The sequence below is a fragment of the Gymnoscopelus microlampas genome (assembly GCF_963454915.1).
Source record: "Gymnoscopelus microlampas genome assembly, chromosome: 5".
NCBI classification, from domain to species: domain Eukaryota; kingdom Metazoa; phylum Chordata; class Actinopteri; order Myctophiformes; family Myctophidae; genus Gymnoscopelus; species Gymnoscopelus microlampas.
Genome location: NC_139942.1, coordinates 40,735,913 through 40,756,460, shown reverse-complemented (window position 1 = coordinate 40,756,460; position 20,548 = coordinate 40,735,913). Strand labels below are relative to the sequence as shown.

General features: G+C 37.6%; 2 protein-coding genes across 2 annotated transcripts; both read left to right on the top strand.

Annotated features, from left to right (window-relative positions):
- The first annotated feature begins 906 nt into the window (after nucleotides 1-906).
- LOC311044816 (solute carrier family 22 member 13-like) lies at nucleotides 907-9,416 on the top strand. Its single transcript, XM_084056626.1, has 11 exons — nucleotides 907-947; nucleotides 1,441-1,846; nucleotides 1,956-2,059; nucleotides 2,657-2,811; nucleotides 4,130-4,298; nucleotides 4,400-4,520; nucleotides 4,954-5,048; nucleotides 5,388-5,602; nucleotides 6,145-6,253; nucleotides 7,167-7,373; nucleotides 8,287-9,416. Exons 2-11 carry the CDS (start codon nucleotides 1,472-1,474, stop codon nucleotides 8,360-8,362), a joined length of 1,626 nt encoding a protein of 541 aa, XP_083912752.1. The 5' UTR covers nucleotides 907-947; nucleotides 1,441-1,471; the 3' UTR covers nucleotides 8,363-9,416.
- Nucleotides 9,417-11,245: 1,829 nt separating this feature from the next.
- Nucleotides 11,246-15,867, top strand: LOC311045100 (solute carrier family 22 member 13-like; the record flags this gene model as incomplete). Its single annotated transcript, XM_084056908.1, has 10 exons — nucleotides 11,246-11,620; nucleotides 11,713-11,816; nucleotides 11,922-12,076; nucleotides 13,517-13,685; nucleotides 13,806-13,926; nucleotides 14,141-14,235; nucleotides 14,667-14,881; nucleotides 14,969-15,077; nucleotides 15,494-15,700; nucleotides 15,801-15,867. 10 exons carry the CDS (start codon nucleotides 11,246-11,248, stop codon nucleotides 15,865-15,867), a joined length of 1,617 nt encoding a protein of 538 aa, XP_083913034.1.
- Between the last annotated feature and the right edge of the window lie 4,681 nt (nucleotides 15,868-20,548).

Here is a 20,548-nt window from a genome sequence, read left to right as displayed (position 1 = left end):
CTTTGTATAACTAACTACCTGTTACACTTTTTAATTTGGCCACTAGATGGCCATGCCAGTTTGGTACTCACTCACTTTATGAATCATGATTGTAGATACATTCCTGTTCAGAAATATTTTTATTTTATGCAAATTATTTCATATATCTGCAATTATTTATGTATTTTATTTGCACAAAAGACTGTTGAACTCTGATACACACATTCTGTATTTGATTTTTGTTCTGATATTTGATATTTTCATTCTTACTTTCACTCTTACATTTATTCCGTTCTTCCCTGCCCTGACAATCGTTCAGGTTTATGAACGATCAGACTAGGAAAAAGACAAAATGCTACCGTTATTGTCTTTCTTACTATTGCTGCTATTCTTTATTATTTATTTGTTATTGTTTACTATTGCTCATTGATTGATTGATTGATTGATTGATTGACTGATTGAGGTCCTTAATATAGCCTACCTGTGGCATAAGAAACAAGAAACAAGGAACAACAAGGAAATCACAGGGCTACCCTGAAGTGCGTGACAAGGCAGAGGCAGACATAGGACACGTCAGAATCTTGCTATAGTTAGACTCCATGTGCTCCTAAAACAGGGGTAGAGACAGGCACAAAAAGGTCACAGTAATAGCTTCTTGCTTAATGTTTCACAGATGAGATGTTTCTCTAAGAAGAGAACAATAGCAGACGAGGAGGAGGAGAGTCAAGTAAGTTAAAGTAACTTACTTACTTTTCTAGTTTGTTTATAAGTCTACCAATACTTGAAATTTCAGTCTGTGTCTTCTTGTTTCCTAACAGTAAACTAATTTAATTCTAACCCGATTGGACATCAATGTGAAATCATTATTTAAAAGTCACACAAGCTGTATATTTAAGAACTGTTCCATAAAACAATTCTTCACAGGGAAGGATCCCGCTGGACCCACCTACAGCTACCCCTCCACCACAGTAAGAAAACAATTTACATATAGGCTATTATAATGTATGTATAATGTATGTGTGTGTGTGTGTGTGTGTGTGTGTGTGTGTGTGTGTGTGTGTGTGTGTGTGTGTGTGTGTGTGTGTGTGTGTGTGTGTGTGTATGTGTATGTGTGTGTGTGTGTGTGTGTGTGTGTGTGTGTGTGTGTGTGTGTGTTGTATATATACCTATTCTATCTATGCTTTAGTTTCCTATTTTACTTGGATTTTTAAGCATCCAAGTAAAATAGCATTTTGAGCATGTTCAAAAAATAATCTGTGGTATGATGTAATGGTCAGTCGTTGCTGAAGTATGGATTAAACATTGACTAGTCTCGCGTTGCCATACAACTATTCCACAATCTCCGAATGTATGACCGGAAGCATTTGAATATTGTGGGAGGTAACAGTCTGGCCACGCGAGACTAAACATTGACAGACATTATTTAAAGGTGTTCCTTTGGCTCACTTCTTTTCTCCTCAGCTTCTCAAATGAAAAAAACAACACCCACAACATGGCTGATTTTGGAGAGATCCTTAGGACCATTGGTGACTTTGGACTATTCCAGAAACTTCTTCTTTTTGGTCTTTGCTTTCCCAATCTCATCCTGACCTTTCACCTTGCAAGTGTGCTTTTTGTCCAGTCAGATCCAGTCCGACGCTGTAACACAGACTGGATACTCAAAGCTGATCCCAACTTAACCCCAGAAGAACAAGCTAACTTAACCCTTCCAAAGGAGAAGGATGGGACCTTCAGCAGGTGTGAGATGTTTGTCCCTGTGGACTGGGACATTGACACCATCAGGGAGTATGGACTGAATCTAACCACAGAGTGCCAGAATGGATGGGTGTACGACAAGTCTATGTATGAAGCCACCATAGTCACTGATGTAGGTTGAAGTCTATGTATTTTCAAGGATTGAATAATCCTCATGAAATATTCTATGGATCACTTTTCGTTAACCAGCTGCTTTGGCACCGGTTTCCTTTGTTTTGCAGTTTGATCTAGTTTGTGGCAAAGCTAACTTGGTGCAAATTGCACAAACTGTGTTCATGGCTGGCATTCTTGTTGGATCTCTCCTGTTTGGACCATTTGCAGAATCGTAAGTGGCCTATTTCTATACACAATATTTCAAATAGACATAATCAATGTTGGGCAAGCAATGTAAAAGATTTAGGTACTGTAGCTAAGCTATGGTTACTCTTCATAAAAAGTGAACACTGTCTTTCATAATAAGCTAGATTGGTAAAGGTTATATTGAATCTACTGTATACCTAATGTGGTTGGTAATATGACATGGAGTGATTGAATAAATCACTTGATATATGATATGTGTTCAAGCGACAAATGAATGGAGATGGGAAATTCTCTCTTTGATGTGAAATACTCTACATGGACAAACTGCACTCAGTCAGCACTCATCTGTTTTGCTGTTTTATGTTAATGTACCACTGAAAATGTTGCGATGCAGCTCCTCTCAAGATACCCAGCTACATGGTGAAAAAATTATGAAACCTACAGTACATCATTCTAAAAGAAGTGAAGCTACCCACAAGCTACTGGGAAATTAAATGTTGTTTAGATAAGCTATTGCCCAACATATATATTTGGATATATTTGTGTACCCTTGTTCTAACTATGATTCCCCTCAATGATGACATGTCAGAAAATAATCTAACAATAGCTCTATCGGTTACAGATGTGGCCGTAGGCGAGCAACTCAAATTCCAGTGGTGCTCATGTTCCTGTTTACAGTAACAACAGGGATGTGTCCACACTTCTACCTATATTTGTTATCTCAGTTTATGGTTGGAGTTGGATATGGAGGATTTCGAGTCAACTGCATCGTACTAGGTACAGTATATTAGCACATAACAACATGACGCAACACTGTAATTGAAATCACAGCTATCAGTAAGTTATTGTTCAGACATACTGTACTGATGCAATTTACTTGAAACAGCATGTGGTAAAAACCAACCCTGACCAGACACAATTAGTGCACCCATAAAAATGTCAACTGCGTAAGCAGAAGTATCAAGATTCCGTTTAATGCAGACACTGACAAGCTTTTCACTTCAATTCACACTGTATAATAAACTTTATTGTACAGCACTTTCCCAAAGTTGTAAAGTGTTTCACAAAATAAACATGAGGGGGAGACAGAGAGAGAGAGAGAGAGAGAGAGAGAGAGAGAGAGAGATCAACAATGACACATTTGAATATGTATTTATTCAGATATTGGAGCTAATTTCAGGATATTTTAGGTAGTAATAGTTTTTCTCAGGAATTGATAAACGCTTGGGTCAATAATTCCAGTCTTGGGGTCCCCCAAGACAATGTGGAAGGTTCACTTTCAGCCCTAGGGCCCATTCAACCACTGAGCTAATCAACAGGGTCTAAAATAACTTGAACAAATCATTTATCTTAAATGAATGATGAGAATACTGTATGTAGGTGGTTGTCTGTGAATGCCCAGTTACCATGGTGATAAAAACACACGTTACAGCAACAATCTGCAGTTGTCACACACAAACAACATTTACACACTGATTTGTAATAACTAACAGATTTTTCATGAAAAGAGAGGGGAAAAGAAAGTGCTGAGTTGTTCACAAACATAAACATAATTGGGAGCACTGTTGTACTGTATATCAGCATGGCTGTGATTCAGTCATATTGGCACAAATTACAGTACGTATTTGGTAATTGTCTAGGCCTACAGTAGATGTTCTTATTTTTATGTTTTATTTTTAAGTAGACCATTTGGTTAAATAGTGTGCACCCACAAGTATTGGTAGGCCATACAGTTATTTTTCAGCACCAAATCTACATCATTGGCATGGGGTGGACACATGTTTACAGTTTACTTCTTTCTTCTTCGTGCTTTTCTCCTCTTGAATAGAATTAGCAAGTAAAGTGAGGCAATTTTACAATACCTAACATCCATTTTTTAAATGAAATATAAGATAAAGATATAAAATAAAAATCACTTTTTTAAATATTGCAATTTTGGTGTTTATTCCATTATAAATGTTGATTTAATGTAACTAATAATTGTCCAAGACTACTATACCATATTTTGAAATGGTGCACAGCTTGATTTCTGTTGAAATCTGTTATTATGTGTGGACTCGCTGTACCTGTCTCTTGTGAATGTTCCCCGATGTAGCCACTGAGTGGATGGGGGTGACAAAGAGATCATTTGGATCATGTGTGAGTCAGCTATTTGGTGCGTTTGGACAGTGTATCCTTGCCGGCATTATCTACTTCATCCGTGACTGGAGATTAGCCCAGTGGGCCATTGCAGCACCGCTTGCTGTGGTTCTTATTTACATATGGTTTGCATTTATCATATATCAGTTTTAAATTATCTTTAATGTTGTACTGGTTGGGGAATTATGAATTATTTGCTGAGTTATATTGTGATTGTTTCTGCCAGGTTAATTCCAGAGTCAGCCAGATGGCTGCTGGACAGAGGAAGGACAGAGGAGGTCAAAGAGTTGATTCTCAGGGCAGCAGCAATCAACAAACATACAGTTCCAGAATCTCTACTGGAAAAGGTACTGGAAAATGGAAGTTCCTATTAATAAAATAACTTGTCAGCTGCTATATATTTTTTGCATTCAAGCTGACTTTGTTAAAAATATGTTAAGGGGATAAGGTGTAATACATATATATAATATTTTCCTTCAGTTAACACTATTTGCTGTTATAACAAACAAGGTTATTTTTTTTTTGTAATTAAAGTATTTATTCTTTTTTCCAACAAATAAACATGACAAAACATAACAGACAAAACAAACAAGGTTATAACAGTAACCTATTGTAACGTGTACATATATTAAACAAGGTTATAACGGTAACCTATTGTAATGTGTACATATATTGATGTGAAATGTACACCAGTGCACTCAAAGATAAAAATCTTAAAACATGGAATGTTTTGCTTTGGTAATTCTTCTCTATGTATAGATGTTATGACCTTTATTTCAGATTACTGAGGATAAACCTGTGGAGAAAGGAGGGATCAGAGTTCTTATCAGATCTCCTATACTCAGGAAGAATTTCATTACCATATCATTTGCATGGTAAGACAAATTCCCAAGTGCTCTATGTCCAGTGCCCTACGTGAATAATGGGAACACTTATTAATTATTACCATATAATATAAATCATTTAAGCCCTGTTCACTCAATTTCAAAAATAGCCAAAGGGCAACCAATGTGCAACCATGTTGTGAGCTTGTAGATCTGCTATGTTAAACATGTTAAACAAACAATTTTATTTTATTTTCAACAAATGTTCCCCCATGAATAGGGACTCTGGGGTTCAAGAGATTACATTGCAGAGATTGTATTTAAATATATTTTTGTCTGATATATTTACCTCTGCATAAATAATATGCCTATATTTCCCCTGTTGAAAAGGTTTTCACTGAACCTAGCCTACTACTGTCTTTCATTCAATATGGCAAACCTGGGTTTGGACATCTTCCTAACACAGCTTGTGTTTGGACTCTCTGAGGTGCCCGCTCATATACTTTGCATATGGCTACTAGAAGTTTTAGGGAGGAAACTCTCCTTAATGGGAACACTTCTAATTGGTGGACTCTCTTGCATCCTCCTTCTAGCTGTTCCTCAAGGTAAGACACTTTAAATCAATGGTTCTCAAACTTTTTCATGTCAAGGACCGCCAAAAGAGCTTGTAGATCTACTATTTTCAAATAGCCGATAAAGTGGTTAAAGTGGTTAAAAAGATTTTGATGATTAACAAACTTTGCTGCGGACCACCTGGAACCCCTTCAAGGCCCCCTGGGAGAACTATACTTCAAAGACAATCTCTTGAAATATATAATTTATGTTACCTAATCAATTCACAATTTCCAATGCTTTTTAACCATTTAAACCTTATAACACTATATACGTCGTTGACCAGGGTCCCCCAGGGGTCTGTACTTGGCCCCCTCCTTTTTTTCACCAAATCCCAAAATAGCTAAGCTTGTAGATCTGCCAATTACGCAGACTGTTCGTCTATTATGACATGCCCAGAATAGGAACGCTAGGGTTCATGTGGTTAACCATAGATTTTCAAAAGACATGTTTTATTCTATGACATGAATTAAACCAGTTAATATCTCAACTGTGAATTTTAAAGTCTTTATGCACTTCTTAAATTCTCTTTCAGATAATGCTGTTGCTGTTACGACATTAGCTGTCATAGGAAGGTTTCTGATGAACTGGGCAGGGTCCATATGTAATGTCTATGTTCAGGAGCTGTTTCCAACATCTGTTCGGTTGGTCCTCATACTTCATCACATGCATTTTTATTACATCATCTTATAATCCTCTTCTGCAAACTTTACCATGTTAATTTGCATTTATTCATGCCTAGCTGCACAATTATAGTTTCCCCTCACAGACAAATAATTCCCCCCTTTTGATAAAAATATTTCAGTCAGGAACACTCACGTCAAAGTAGATTTAACCATTTATTGCAACAAATGGAATACAGTTAAGCTTGGCGTTAAAGGCTCCGCTCTTGTAGATATTCCCTGAATTTTGTCCAAGCAGCTTGCTAAGCAAAATCAGGGAATGCTAAGCAAAACCTCTATAGGGATACAATATCAAACAATAAGCATACATTGACATATTAGTTTGAATTAGCAGATATAAATGATAATCACAAGTATTTGAGCCTATGCTAGACTCTAATCAAAAGGTGGAGCCTGGGGTGGTGGAGGAAGCTAGCAGAAATGGTCAGGCAGCAAGACAAGCAGAGACCTAGTGAATACGAAGCCGTATTTAAAGGAACCTCTTTGCTAATTCGTGAGCTGTGATTGGAGTATGAATGTGTGACGTAATGACCAGCAGCGCTGTGAATAGGGAATAGAAAGCTGATGTTCAAATCAGCTGACTGACAGCTGATTACAGCTGAGGCGTGCAAGACTTCCGTGTCCTGCATGAACTAACGCTATGCTTCACGAATAGAATTGCAGTACGTCAGTTCACCTTTTTTCCCCTTCAAAATTAATAACTTTAATTCCCTATTGTAACTTTTTTACAAAACATTATTACCTCCTTTTCTTAATTACCTCCTTTTAATGCTTAATGCTATACTTTTGAGGCCCAATCCTTGTATGCAACTATATTGAGGTTAAATACAAAAAACACTGTGAGTTCTATAATATATTTCCTGCTCTGTTTCAGACAAACTGCCACAGGACTGGGAGCTATAGGAACTAGAATAGGTGGTCTGCTGTCTCCATTGCTCAACCTGTTGGCAATGTTCCACTGGTCCATACCTACCATTGTCTTTGGTAGCCTTTCACTGACGAGCGGGGCACTCGTCTTCATACTTCCTGAGACTAGGAGAACGGAACTGCCTGATTCAACAGAGGAGGCAGAGGGCAGGGGGTAAGAACACCAATGAACACATAAACACAAAATAACACAGAAACACTGCTTTGGTAGTGCTCAGTCAATATCTTTAGTTTTGTAATTGTCCGGAGAGCATAGAGTAGTAAATATAGAGAGGTCCTATTAGGGTCTTGTCAATATAAAATGCAGATCTGCTGCACTGAAGAGCACGTCTCTTAAACACTTAATAATAAGTGTTTAAATAGTAAATAGTAACATAAACTTACTTGACTGGGGTCCTCCAGGGCTCTATACTAGGTACGGTAGTATTTCCGTCTACACCAAATGTCTTTGCTGAAAATAGCAGATCTACAAGCCCACAACGCGTTGCTATTCACTATATTCACCAAATGTTTGTCCCAGAATAGAATTTATGAAATGCAAGTGTTTCTACTGTAGGAGCAGCCTAAGACATCTAATCCAAGTTGAACTCTATATGCTCTTGTTTTAGTAATCCTTGCTGAGCCAAGCAAAACTTATTTTGAACTTTGAATTATGGTTTATGAATAACCTACTCAAATCAGTTTATAGGCTGGGTGTCCAGCAACTAGCTTGAAAACGCCACAGGGTTCATGAGCCATATCTGTGAATGCTTGCTTTCTACCATTCCTTTAAAATAAGCATTTTTTTTTATCACATTATTCTTTTACTGTTAATATTTTGGACACATCATCTTGCAATATATCATTTGTACTGTAAATCTTTCTTCCCAGTGCCAATATTGCCTTTGTTTTTATAAATCAACAAACTATAGCACAGCAATGGACTTGTAGATCCGCTATTTTCACAGAATGTTTGTCTATTATGACATGCCCAGAATAGGGACCCTAGGGTTCATGTAGTTAAGACCATTTAGGGTGTTATCCTTGTAAACTAATGCACCAATTTCCTTTTTTATTTTTCCTTACAGAACTATGACTCCAATGAAGAGAGGAAGTGACTTACGCATGTCTGATCACAATATTATAAGATCAAGCAAACTTTGAAGTAATTCCTAAATGTAGTCGTTTCATGGTCAGACAAATGTAAAATAATCATATGTTGCTATTTAGTCATACAGAATGATTTGAATGGAGCATCACTGAAGTGGATGGTGTCAGCAATTATTACTCGTATTGTCACGGAACCAAAGGAAGACACTTGTTTGGCTCCTACATGTTTTGAAATCTGACGCACATTTTGTCGTCATATTTTTCTCTTTTCTTACTTGCACATTGCTCTATCTCATGGGTCTTCAACAGGGGGACCAGGACCCCTAGGTGGTCCTCAGAGATACCACAAGGGGGCTGTCAAATGTTTGTTTGATACGGTTTATTTATCTTTTATTTCATTTATTCTTTCAAAGCAATTCAATGTCTCAAAATACAGATTAACACGAAATAGATTATGTGTAAACAAACAAACAAACAAAGATTTATTTAGAACACTTATGATAGTACTGTAAAAGGATTCTATGAAGCCATCACTTGGAGGCAACCCATAGGCAAAAACACCTGCTGAATACTTCCCAGCTAGTCTCAAAACTCTAGACGGTCAACAGAGACAATCACCTAACTATGGTGAACTAGCTTTGAAAGCCTCTTTCATGGTAGGCTTTCTAAAAAAGAACACAAAAAAAAAACAGCTTGGCCTTAAAAATGTTTTCAAACGTTCTAACAAAGTGTTACAGTCACCATTAAACAATGTCTATGTTTACAAGTGCAACAACAATGTAATTTTTAATAATGTAATAATTCACAGTTTAAGACATTATTAAGAAACTGTGGATCCTTGTTTTAGCTCTATGTCCGAAACTAGTTTAGCCATGATGCTGTATTGCTTGATGTCTATCCCAGACCCGGGAAATGTTATAGAAAATGTTGAAAATGTGTTTGTTCAGTAACGCCTCTCCCCATCTCTCTAGTTCTTTAGTAAACACAAACAGAAAATAGATCTGAAAAACAGTTTTCAGATCTTGTTTCATCAACATTCATTATTTTCTATTTTTGGGTGGATAAAAATATTAAATATTGTGATTTGAGTTACGGTAGAACATGTACATGAATGTCATTTTGGCTGCATAATTAAACTAATTAAAGAGCACTGTCTCTGATTTTATGAGGACCAGTGAACCTGCACCCCTGGACATATCCACAACCAAATTTGACCCAAATACTGTATGTTTACCACTGTGTGTGAGAGTGCTGGCCAGAGTGAGAACTATGGCATGAGACTGAATGCACAATCCTACACAGAGCGACCTCTAGGCCTGTAGTTCACAGATTTACAAATGATAGAGAGTCGGAAAGGGTTCATGCATTAAATTACAACTTGGTATCCCAGTCACAATGACTGGGATATGTCATTTGTTCTTGTTTTTTTAATTTGCCTTGTCTGACAATTTGTCAGAGTCAGCTATGGACTGTTGGACATGGTCTGATGCCCTGGGGAAACATTTATTTTCTTAGATAGATGCTATTGTAGGTACAGTACCTACAGTAGGTACAGTCAGGAGTTAGGGATGGTTTATATTGCATAGCATACATTGTTATGTCAAGACAATTATTATATAGAGATAAGCTCAATTCTGCCAGAAAACCTATTCAAAAGAACCTATTTGTTAGGTTGTACGTTGTTATCCAGAGCAACTTACAATAAATGGCATGAACCCTAGTCTACAAATGACATCAAATGGTCATGTAAGTAGATTGCAAAGAAAAGTAAAGAGTTTTTCACACATGATACCTGGAAAATGTCCAGGGAATCAGGTTGGGACATTATCTGGTGTTGTCCTTAGTAAGTAAATAACATGCTAAATAACATGCATGGTTTCCTCCGCCATCTGTGTGTTATGGGGTTAGGTGGAGCCTTAATTAATGGGTGTGTTTTCAGACTGCGGCAGATAATGCGGAGTGAGTGTACAATCCTGACTGAGGGGGAGGTCATTCTGCAGCTTGGGAGCCAGGAGAGAGAAGATTCTAGGATGCTTGGAGCATTGGCCAGGGTGTTTTAGGGAATGGGCTAAAAGACTTCCAGTGCTAGCTGATCTAATTGAGCGGGTGTGGGGATGGTAATGCTTCTATAAACAGATCTGGTACTTTTGTGAGTGTCCTTTAGTCTGACTCCATCATTGACCTTCTGTAGAGGACTGAGAGTACAGTTGTGTTTAATTTTCTTGGTGAATTGTTCAGCCTTAAGAGACAGAGCCAATCCTCAAAGGTTTGACAATCAGTATAAAATGTTATGTTTTTATGAGATGACTGTAAACTCTCGGGGCTGCACAAAAAACACAGTTTATGACCATCATGTTCTTTTACTGTAAGTGTGGAAGACATCATTAAAACATTTTGTTCTATCTGTACAGAAGACATCTTATCAAGTGAGTCATCTAGTCACATGTTGTATCATCTTTTGGTCAAACTCTAGCAATAATCCATTTCCAATTAAACCCTATATCATTAGTTGACCTGGGTACCCCAAGGCTCCATACTAGATTTTCTAGTACTGTATTTCCCTCCACACCAAGTCTCTTCATTAGCAGATCTACACGCTCACAATGTGTCACTATGTGATACGTTGTGAGCTTGTAGCCCCAGAATAGAGACCCATAATAAGGGTTAAATGGTAAAAAATATAAATTTGTGACATCTGCTGGATAGATCAACACAGCTCTCATGTCTATGCAAAAGGATATTACATTCAACTGTATGGAAGGTGGCACTGAGATCTAAGAGAACAAGGAAAGCTCTTCTTTGGCATCGGTGTTCATTCATTCATTCATTCATTTACTACCTTGACGAGGGCAGTCTCTGCTCTGTGGTTTGCCCTGAAACCACAATGTACAGTAACAACTTTGTTTAAAGGTGAATCTTTTTTTAAAACAAATCAACATGGCTGATTTTGGAGAGATCTTTGAGGCCATCGGAGACTTTGGATTATATCAGAAGATTGTTCTTTTTGCTCTTTCCTTTCCCAATGTTTTTGTAATTTTTCTTTTTTCCAGCGTGATTTTTATCGATTCAGATCCAGTCCGACACTGTAACACAGACTGGATACTCAAAGCTGATCCCAACTTAACCCCAGAAGAGCAGGCTAACTTAACCCTTCCACGGGTGAATGATGGGACCTTCAGCAGGTGTGAGATGTTTAAATCTGTGGACTGGGACATTGACACCATCAGGAAATATGGACTGAATGAGACCACAGAGTGTCAGAATGGATGGGTGTATGACAAGTCAATGTTTGAAGCCACCATCGTCACTGATGTAGGTTGAAATCTATGAATCTATGGCATATTTATTTTCTATGCATCAAGACAGTACTTTTCCTTCACTTTTTTTCATTATTTCTTTTACAGTTTGATCTAGTTTGTGACAAAGCCAAGTTGGTGGGAGTTGCACAAACAGTGTTCATGGCTGGCATTGTTGTGGGTTCTCTCCTGTTTGGACCATTTGCTGAATCGTAAGTATTTCAAATAGACATGATTGTGTGCCCTTTGTCTAACTATGATTTCCCACATTGGGGATATTTCAGGAAAACATCTAACAATGGCTCTAACGGTTACAGATTTGGCCGAAAGAGAGCAACTCAAATTCCAGTGGTGCTCATGTTCCTGTTTATTATAACAACGGGATTATGTCCCTACTTCTACCTATATTCGATATCTCAGTTTATGGTTGGAGTTGGATATGGAGGATTTCGAGTCAACTGCATCGTACTAGGTACAGTATGTTAGCTGGTACAGTATGTTACTCAAATTGAAAGCACAGCTATTAGTCAGTTATTGTTCAGTCAAATGACTTTTTATTGTCAGATACTGTACTGTTACAACTTACTTGAAACAGCATATGTGGTAAAACCAACCCTTCCCTGACCAGCGTCACAATATCACATGTCTTCCAGATTTGGCTGCAAACGGGCAACTCAATTTCCAGTGGTGATCTTTTTTTATTTTATTTACCAGAGTTAAGTCCCAAAGTCTACATACCGGTATATAGAAAGCCAATTCATGGTGGTGGTTGGAGCTGGAGGGTTTTGTGTCAACAGCTTTGTACTAGGTACTGTATAATCAGGTATTCTATAGCATTATCAGTCAATTACTGCTTTGTCAGGTCTTTCAACTTCAGGTTAATTGTCACAAATCTGTGTAAAACAGTGGGTGAAACTGTACAAGCTCCCATGAATTACAGTTAGATAATCATAAGAAAAGGAACGTGTCAAATAACAAAACAACAATATCAAATATGTTTTTTTTTTTAAAGGCAGAGTACCTCAGTCTCTTATGCAAGTATAAGAGACATCACTTAGCAGCAGATATCAAATAAGTATGAAGTGTGTTGGAATGGAGTTTATTTGCAGTCTAATATACAGTACGGTAGTGATAGCGTCAGTGTAACGGCAGTGGAGTGTATTCACATTCATAAATAACGTGAAAGTGCCAATGTGACGGACTGTGTCACCAAGACTGACACAGTGGCTTTTAAGGCAGTATCATGGTTAGTATCATGGTCAGTATCATGTCATGAACATGGTCAGAATCATGTAGGTATCATGTCAGGATCATGGTCAGTATCATGTAAGTATCATGTCAGTATCATGTCAGTATCATGTCGGTATCATGTCAGGATCATGGTCAGTATCATGTAAGTATCATGTCAGTATCATGTCAGTATCATGTCGGTATCATGTCAGGATCATGGTCAGTATCATGTAAGTATCATGTCAGTATCATGTCAGTATCATGTCAGTATCAAGTCAGTATCATGGTCAGCCTGCCTAATGGTAGCAGTGAGAAGAGATTGTGGTTGGAGCAGTGAATGTCTTTGATGACCAGCTTAGCTTTGGCCATGCACCACTTGGCGTACAGTATATGTGCTGGAGTAGAGGGAAGCTCACCTCTGACGATGGCTAAAACATGAATTACGTTAAAACATGAATTACAGAATATAACTTATATAGCACACTCAACATTAAAAACACAACAGGCACATAACGCAGTCAAGACCTTCAAGCGTGCACATCACCATACATCATCACATGCAGCCCCTAATGTGTGCTGTGACATTTCAATTGCAATCATTTTAGAAGTTTATGTGTTAAAAATTATAATTGTCTTTAAGAATGTTAGAAACTAAATTCTTAACAGGTGTTCTTCCTTGTAGCCACTGAATGGATTGGGACAACAAAGCGATCTCTTGGTGTGTGTGTGGGTCAGATCATGGCTGCATTGGGGCAGTGTATCCTTGTTGCCATACTCTACTTCATCCGTAACTGGAGACTTGCTCAGTTGGTCTTCGCAGTACCAAATCTAGTGGTTGTAATTTACATATGGTAGGCATTTAAGACTGCTTTTATACTACTCTTTTTTCACCTTTTTTTTCTAACTACATTTTCCAATTACTCTCCTACGACTTATGGAGTGGAATTTCTGACTCAGTTGTATTCTAAAAGGTTCATTCCAGAGTCAGCCAGATGGTTGCAGGGCAGAGGAAGAACAGCGGAGGTAAAACAGTTGATTCTCAGGGCAGCAGCAGTCAACAAACGTACAGTTCCTGAATCTCTACTGGAAAAGGTACTGGAAAAGGAAGGTTCCCATTAAAATGATTATTTCATGATGTAGATTTTATAAAATGATTTGAAATATTATATAAATATATTCAGTGTATCCCCTAGGTGTACTACTTTGTGGGAGGGGGCAGAATTTAAGAAGAATGGTCACCAAATGTGTATAAAACACTTTTTCCATTGCTTTTCCATTACTACTTGCAATATTACTTCTGTTACAGATTGTTGAGAAACGAACTGTGGAGAAAGGTGGACTACAGGTTATTATCAAATCACCTGTTCTTAGGAAATATTTCTTCATCATAACATTTGCTTGGTAAGTTCAGTTTACAGACCGCTCCACCCAAATTAATGATGGGAAAACACAGAGTAGTACTAATAGTTAAACAAAAATATTGTGTTAAAATATATGTCTATGAATAATGTACAATGTCTTATTATTATCAATGGCAAGGCTTAACATGATCTATGTGATGCATTCATGGTACCTGCACAAGAGTTTCTCAACACAGTACATGTGACATGCATGATAGTGGTTTCATTAGACGTTCATGTAAGACTTGAGTTTATTAAACAAACAGTTTAATCTGCAGTACCAAAATACTGTATATAAATCCATGAATTCATTGACTGCTGTGTAGAGTATTGTAAAAATTTCAATATTCAGAGAGTAGCCTACATGAAAAGCATTGTGACACACTGCACATGACTAATCTGTCTTTTTTTCCCCCTGTCAAACATCTATAGGATGATAGTGAACCTCACCTACTACTGCCTTTTATTTAATATCGAAAACCTTGGAATGGACATCCTTGTAATGCAACTGATGTTTGGTCTCACTGAGCTGCCTGTTAATCTGCTTTGCATCTGGATGTTAGAGCTTTTGGGCAGGAAAATATCTCTAATGTGTACCCTTCTGATGGGTGGGCTGTCGTGCATGTTGACCCTGGCTGTTCCTCCCAGTAAGATACTTTTAAATAATCTTTTTAGTTGTCAGAATGGAAAAATATGTTTTTGTCCTATAATGTCACTTTATTGTTCTGTTTCAGGTCATGGTGTTGCAAGTGGTGCAGTGGCTATCACAGGACGCTTTTTCATGGTTTGGGCAGGGTCCATATGTAGTGTCTATGTTCAGGAGCTGTTTCCAACATCTGTGCGGTAGGTCTTGTGAATTACAATCTTGCTTTATCCTCACACATATTATGAACTATCCAGACCAGGGTTGGTTCACGCTTGTGATGGGTTATTTTAGTTTACTTACGATGCGATACATATATTGTCAAATAAATGGGATAATACAATATTTTTCAAGTCAAGTTTCAAGATTTTTCAAATCAAATTCCTTGTATTTAAATATAGACACTGATCGTGCAGATCATTTGACCTCAAAACTGATGTCCCCTTTTCCAAGATTAGTTCTGAAATTATTTGTAAAAGAGCTTGTCACCTGTCAGCCTGCATGAGAACAACTCATGTCATTTGACCAGCTATCATCATAGGCTAAATTGTCTTAAAATGTTAACACCTAATTTAAGCTTTCAATGCAATGTTCTTTCCCTTCCTTGCTGTTCCAGACAAACGGCTACAGGATTAGGGTCGGTGCTGATGAGATCAACTGGGATGTTGTCTCCATTGCTCAATATGCTGGCTGTTTTCTACTGGGGCATACCCACCATCGTGTTCAGTAGCCTCGCAATACTTAGTGGAATGCTGACCTTCCTACTTCCTGAGACCAGGGGGACAGAACTGCCTGAATCCACTGATGAAGCTGTGGACAGAAGGTAATACTAAACCCCAATACACTGCTTGTCATCAATATACTTAAAGCTGTGCTTGTATCTTTATTTAATCATGTATGTCTCTGTACTGTTTCCTTTACAGGAATGGGATCAGCATGTGCAAAACATATGACAACGAAACAGATTATAAATGTTCAACTAAACTGTAGAACTGTGTACATTATTAATACATTACAGTACATTGTTAATTGTATTCACTTAAGTACAGACCATAACATTGTTGCTGCATCTGTGACATTACTATTACCCAAACACTGGAGTAAGTAAGCTTGACTATAAGTAACCATGTAATATAGTCCAATAAATCCCTGCAAAACAGTTGGTATTAGACATTTAATTGTTTCCCATGATTATAACCCAAGTGGCTTCTTTGAGTAGGTTTGTGACTGTGCAGTTGGGAAAACAATCTATTGATTTGATATAATTACTTGTATTTATCAAAAATAATTCTCCCATCATATTAATCTCCTTTCATATAATACTAGTTCCGTTAAATCTCTTATATTTTCATATGACAAATGGGACCTATTAAAATACATATAACCGTGGCTATAGACGTTCTACTATTTAGTTATAATAAAGTATTACCACTAACATTTGTTGTGCCACTGGTGATGTTTTTGTATGAGGGCTACTTTGTGGACCCTCATAGGAGGATTTACCTAGAATTCCTGCAAATACTGTAATATTTCTGTGACTTTTCCGACAATCAACAAGGAATTTGAAGTTGTTCCATTATATTATTTGCTTTATATTATATTGCAGATTATGATCATACTTACATTTACCAACAACACAACAAGCAACAATCATCAGCATTTTTAATTATTTAATTAGCATATAGCTCATATTTATTTCAGAGAATGTTTACACACCGAGTTAACAATTAAGAATGCATTTAGAAATATACAGTGATACAGTATTTGATATCAACTGGTAAAGAAACTGAAACTGCAATATCATATTTATAACATTTCCACAATTAACACAATTCCTATTTCAATGTAAGTGCGTTTTTCAGCTTACTGGACATTTATAACAGTTTAACAACACTCAAAACACGTGTGGATTTGTGCCTACATTTGTTTGTTTTATCATTCCCTTACTGAAAAAAAAAATATTATTTATTGACAAATTTAAGCACCAGGTTTATATTTTATAATGATCCAGTAAAGTGTTCTAAATAAAATGCAAAGCAAAGTGTAGTCTGGTCATTGTTAATTATTAATGTGTAATGTTTTTCATAATTAATCTTCAGGCAACACAATCGCATATAATGTCACTGTGTTACACAGTATGTGGCTATTGTGCTATTTTTACTATGCTTATCATTAAATGCACAATTGTTATTATTATTGATGTATTATCCAAGCAAATCATCCATCCAGCTATTGTCTGTGCTGGGACTTTCTGTCTGTACAGTTTTACTGCTCAGAGGCTCCAGAAGAGAGTCTGTGAAAGCATTTGTATTGCTGGCTTCAGACACAGACAGCATTTTAGGCTCCAATGTCAACATGTTTTCAGTGAAAGGATCTGAACTCTGAGATGGTGGTGTAGCGCTGACTGAACTATCTAAACCCAGGAAGTCACCAAATGGACTGGAAATGGATTGATTTGGCTGCACTGCAAAGACATCTGCACTGTTTGAGATGTCACCAATCCCAAAGATATCATCAGGAAAGGCAGAAGAATCTCTGACATGGTCAAAATCATTCATTGCAGGTGGTTGAGCAAGAATATTATCTGAGCCAAATATGTCAAAGTCAGTTTCCTGAGTATTGCTATTAAAATCAAATGGATTTGCGGTCCAGTTCTCATTTTGTTCTATGGGTGCTGGGTCAGAGATCATGAGTTGACCTGTAATACCAAGTGTATCTGGACTTTCAGCTATGGCCTGCGAGTCAATCCTGCCAAGAAGTGAATCAGAGACATCTGCAGACAAAGAGAATGCAGGAAGCTCCTGTGTATCACCCAAACTTTCATTGCCACTTTTCTCTGCTATCATCTCCATGGCGAACACATCAAATACTTTGGCCACTGGTTCCAAAGGAATAAAAGCAGTGCCTGTAGACACAGCTATGTCAGTACCTCTACCTTCTTTGCTCTGTAAAATGCATTCTGGGTCACCAAATGGATCAACTATGTCCTCAGTATTGTCCGCACTGAGGATTTGTTGTTGAACTATTATGGACAGTTGATCAACAGTTATATTATCCCCTGCAACATCACTACCTTTACGTTCGTCAGCATTAATATTCAATATATTGGCGTTAGTGGAATGTGAGTTGTCTTGCACATTGCCCACGTTTTTCTGCTCCAGGGGAGGGGGTTGAGATGTGTTCTCATCCTTTGCTATTTCTACCCCTTCTGTGGATTTATTTTCGGTTTGAACTTTGTCGATGTCCCTCCTTTCCTCTAATGTGGCTGATTTAGCCTCGTCAGTCTTCTTCTCTACTGAGGACTGAAACAGCTTTCCTAAGATGCCCCTTGGTTTGTTCTCCGGTTTACTGTTATCTCTTAGGTCACCGTTATTTGTTTTTTCATTGCCACCTGATGTGAAAAGCTTGGAAAGGGGACTCTTTCCTTTTGACCACGATCCTTTTTTGCTATTTATCTTATCAGCCTGTTTGTCAACAGAACCCTTGAGAGAATTGGATCTCCCAACACCCTTCTTCTGCCCACCATGAGTCTCTACGTCTCTATTCTCGGTCTGAGTTGTATTGTTTTCAAGACGCTTGTCTTCTGCAGTTGTGTGCTCTATACTTCCCATTATATTTTGATCAGCAGGACCCAAAAGCGTTAACGGGCTATCAAGGTTTTTGGATGATGCATCATGAGTTGCAGTTTTCTCATCATGAGCTGCATTGTCACTTTCTCTGTCAGCGTGTAGCTTGTCAACATCAGAGTTCACTAAAAGTCCTTTTGACCCTGTTTGAGTCTGGGGGACCTCTTGACTAATCTCCATACTAGCAGGTTCTGCCTCTGATGTCTCAGAAATACTTTGTCTTTCACTCAATTCAGGTTTCTTTTCCTGACAGCTGGATTCATAGGGATTAAGGATTACTTCATTTTCTACCTGTTCTTTACTTATCTCAAATGGCAAATTGTCATCCTTCATCTCTGCATTGCCATATATCCCAGATGCATTTCCCATTTGCTGCTGTTCACTTTGATCAGAATTCTGCTGATATGCGTCTTCAACCTCCGCTACTAAGTTGAGCTCAGAGGACAGTTGCTCATTTTGAGCAGCCTCTACTTCTGGAGCAAATCGGACAGTTTTCTTAACTTTGCATGGAGAGCCTGTCCCCAAATTTGGCACTGGGTTCATTTTGGGTGGTGTCAACCCTCTGTGTTCTATTTTTGTCATTGTAGTAGTGGCACCCTTAGTTAGGTGAGCCGAAGAAAAATCTACCTCTGTTTTTGAGATACGCTCTCTGGAAAGTGCTCGATTGGTCGAAGAACCCCACAATCTTTCCTGTGGAGGCGAGTTATCTGCTGACTTAAGACTATGTGTTTTAGATTCTACTTTCTTTTCTGAAATTGAGTATTTTGATAATGTTTTCACACTCTCTACTTTCTTGACTTGTCCCTCAATCATCTTTAATTTGTTCTTGTCATCATGATGCTCTGAAAAGGGACTTGACAATTTAGCTGCTTTATCTATGTCAAATAAGTTGTTACTCCTGGAGGGTGTATGTACCTGCTGCGCTGGACTACCAGCTTTATCCTTTTTCTGTGGTGGCCAACTGACTTTCAACTTTCCCATACTGTCACAACTATTCTTTGTTGGTTCTCTTGAGGGTGGCTTTGCAGCAGACACACCAGCAGGGGCCGCTCCTGTGCCACCGATAATGTTGATGTTGCCCTTGGTCATTTTGGGCGTCTTCTTAGCATCTGGTTCATCCATTTCTTTGTCACTTTGAAGCCAGCGGTCTTTATGTTGTTTGTGCCCAAATCCCTCATCATAATTTCCCTTTCTTTTAAAAAGTTGTTGGTAGTGAAAGATGCAATAGAACACCCCATAAATAGAAGAATAGTTTCCAATGCTGTAAATTCAAAGCATAAATTCAACAGGTAATTTAGTTTAATATGAAGATTTTAAGAATGTTCTTAAAATAAGAATAATGAGAAGAAGAAAAAATCAAGAATTTGTCAAGACTTCCATACTATTAACCTTAGTTACTTTTCAAAAAGGGTAGGCAAAATAAGCCTCGGCTTCAGCCACTAGCATTAGTGGACTTAACTGTATGTATGATATCTGCTCTTTTAAATGGACCGAAATAAAATGTATTACTTACTTACTCTATTAACCCTCCCAATTAGGCCTACTCTTTTTAAATCACAGATGCTGACATTGGAATTTGTTTTAGAATTGGTCCATGAAAACAAAATGAAATCTGAAGAAAGTCTGATAAGAAAAGGTGATTTGATTGTTTTATGATTTAATTTCATTGTTAGCATCTTACCTGAGCTTCTTTTTACAGTGTTTACAACAGAAACAGTTGCTGTGCAGGATCAGTTTATTGGCCACCATTTTTTCCATTGGGTAGACAGGTGTCAAACAGGCAGAGCACATTTCCTTGACAGGTGACTGGAACTATAAGGATTACAAGAATATATTCAATGTATATATTCAGATTATAAATGTAGCTCTATATTTTGCAAACAAATTATATTAATAACTGCAGCTAGATTTAATAACACCTGTGAGCTGTTTTCTGACTATGTTGCCCCTACTATTTTGCATTGGTAAATGAAATACCAACTCCTCACTTTGTAAGGATTTATTTTAAAAGGGAAATGACCTCACAAACTCTGGAGTTTGAAGAA

Bases quoted from the DNA above. Each gene is read 5' to 3' on its own strand.
- LOC311044816 (XM_084056626.1), top strand. From the start codon at position 1,472: ATGGCTGATTTTGGAGAGATCCTTAGGACCATTGGTGACTTTGGACTA. The intron at 4,521-4,953 runs GTACTGGAAAAT...CCTTTATTTCAG, and splicing joins CAGAATCTCTACTGGAAAAG to ATTACTGAGGATAAACCTGT. The intron at 5,049-5,387 runs GTAAGACAAATT...CCTGTTGAAAAG, and splicing joins ATTACCATATCATTTGCATG to GTTTTCACTGAACCTAGCCT.